Raw genomic sequence first — 2,235 nt, 5'->3', positions numbered from 1 at the left:
TAGTGGGGGGTGGGGCTGTACAAAAGGCAAAAAACAGGGTGAAAATATGTAACTTTTAAGACTTTTATGGAAAGTGGTAACCGAAACCGATTACCTTTTTATTAACCATCCTATGTCGGTTATCGGTTTAACCAGAATTTTTCAATATAGAAACCGATAGTAGATTTTTCATAAACTGCAACCGAACCAAATTGCCTTCTAACCGAACCGAAATCACCATTCGACTTCGGTTCGGTTATAACCGATTTATGCACAGCCCTACTTTTAGGAGATTTCTTGGATAGCAAGCCAAGTTTCATTTAAGTTTTTTAGGATCTACAAGGAATATTCAAGAAAAGAAAGATAAATGAGAGAGAGAAATAGGGATTTGGGAAGAGCATAGGATAGAAGTGAAGAAAATGAGAGAATGGGTATTGATAGAAGGAAAAGCCAAGTAGACCCCAGTCATCTATCTCTTTGGCCAAGCCCTAAATCGAAAGTAATTTTGCAACATTGAGTGAAACAGTCCAGTTCCAATTTCAAAACCATCCAAGCAAAGAAAAAAGTTTACATTCCTGCAATCAAAACCACAAACACCACATGTGCATAAAAACACACCCCTCCACCATAACACTCATTTTAACAACCTCTCCACTCTAACAATCATCTCCCTCCCCAGCCTCCTCAAACCCTCCTCCCATCTCACAAACCCTCTCCCAAATCCTCTCGGGCACCGGAACCACCGACAATCGCGGCTGCTTAAACAACACAAAATCCTTCAACCCATCTTCACCCTTCATCTCCTTCAAATCAACCGGCCTTCGCATCTCTCCGACCGCCCGAACATCGACTGCCCCGTCTTTCTCGCCCGAAAAATACCACTCTTTAATTACCACAACAACTCCCACAACTTGACGCGCCTTAGGCCCGGAGTGATAAAAGAAGCAGAGATCTCCTTCCTTCATTGCCTTCATATTGTTTTGGGCTTGTTTGTTCTTGACACCGTCCCATTGGGAGATCCCTCCATTTGCTGCTTGGTCTTCCCATGACCACTCTCCAGCCTCTGTTTTTAATAGCCAGAACTGAGGATTGCTCATTTGTTTGATTATTCTTTTGTTGTGGGTGTTTTGGTGTGGAAGAAGCAAAATGGAGCTTATTGAGCTTTTGAAGAAGTGGTGGGAAGGCAGAGAAAAAAAGTGCATTTATTTTATGGAGAAATGATACGCTTGCCCTTTTTTCTTACTTGGGACAGCCCCTTGTAATGTAAAGGGGTAGTCATAAATACAATCGAGGGGGATGTCAAAAGGGGGCTAATATATCACTTCCCTATTTTATGGCGGGAAATTTTTATTTTGGCGGGAAAACTGGTGATTTTTTTATTGGTAACCAAAAATCTTCTCTTCTTTTGACAGGGCTGAGAATACTCCCCCAAATGTGTATGCATAACTAATGACTCATGACTCGTGAGCATGGTTTAAGATTTCGGTTTCGGTAACCATTTCGGACCCCACCGAAAACTGAAATTTCGGTCCGAATTTTTGAAATTTCAGACCGAAATTCTGAAATTTTGTAACACTATTTTTTTTAATAAATAATGGCATTTAATCAAAATTTCGGACCGAAATCCGAAATTTCAGTCCAAAATTTGGTAAACGGCGAAAAATGGAATTTCGGGAAATTTCGGTTTCGGCCTCCAGCGAAATCCGAAATTTCGGTCGAAATTTAAAACCATGCTCATGAGTAATAAGTCATGTTCAAATTGAATCTAAAGTAAAAATCCTAGTACAACACTATCGGGCCCTGCATGTGCAATGTGGATCTGACTTGGACCATAAGTCTTGCCTATTTCTTCTAACCTCACCTTGATGGGAGGACCTCTAGGCTCTTAGATTCATCAAACCTCATTTAGGGCTTCACCCAGGAAAGCTAAACCGTTGATTTTTGTTTATTTTTATCTTAAGAATGGGATGCTCCGCTCCGTCGGCACGAGAGCAAGATTATGTGGGCCATCTCACTATTGTTTATTAGATCATCAGTCTTAGTTAGACATGCTTAACCATGTGGGACCCAATAATTGATTGCTAGGATTCATACCCACTATGACGGCCCGAATCGCCACAATTCACTACCATGAGATCTTAATCAATCTGATTTAATTAGGGGTGCAATTTCGGTTGGGTGTTGACCTTTCGCTAAAAAAGAATTGGAATCAACCCTAACCCGACCTGATTTTATGGTAAAATCTCAACCAAAATT

The 2,235-nt window shown here is 40.8% G+C and overlaps 1 protein-coding gene across 1 annotated transcript; it reads right to left on the bottom strand.

The window, feature by feature from the left end:
* Positions 1-524: 524 nt before the first annotated feature.
* On the bottom strand, positions 525-1,281 carry LOC143851487 (thymocyte nuclear-like protein). The gene has a single exon (XM_077360945.1). The coding sequence runs from the start codon at positions 1,179-1,181 to the stop codon at positions 636-638; it is 546 nt and encodes a 181-aa protein (XP_077217060.1). The 5' UTR covers positions 1,182-1,281; the 3' UTR covers positions 525-635.
* Between the last annotated feature and the right edge of the window lie 954 nt (positions 1,282-2,235).

Source organism: Tasmannia lanceolata, unplaced genomic scaffold, assembly GCF_043159265.1.
Source record: "Tasmannia lanceolata isolate RefF3 unplaced genomic scaffold, GAP_Taslan_0.1 ptg000018l, whole genome shotgun sequence".
Taxonomy (NCBI): Eukaryota; Viridiplantae; Streptophyta; class Magnoliopsida; order Canellales; family Winteraceae; genus Tasmannia; species Tasmannia lanceolata.
Note: the sequence above shows the minus strand (reverse complement) of the source record. Positions and strands in the feature narration are given on the sequence as shown.

Excerpts from the sequence above, each read along its gene's own strand:
- LOC143851487 (XM_077360945.1), bottom strand. The coding sequence starts at position 1,181 with ATGCACTTTTTTTCTCTGCCTTCCCACCACTTCTTCAAAAGCTCAATA.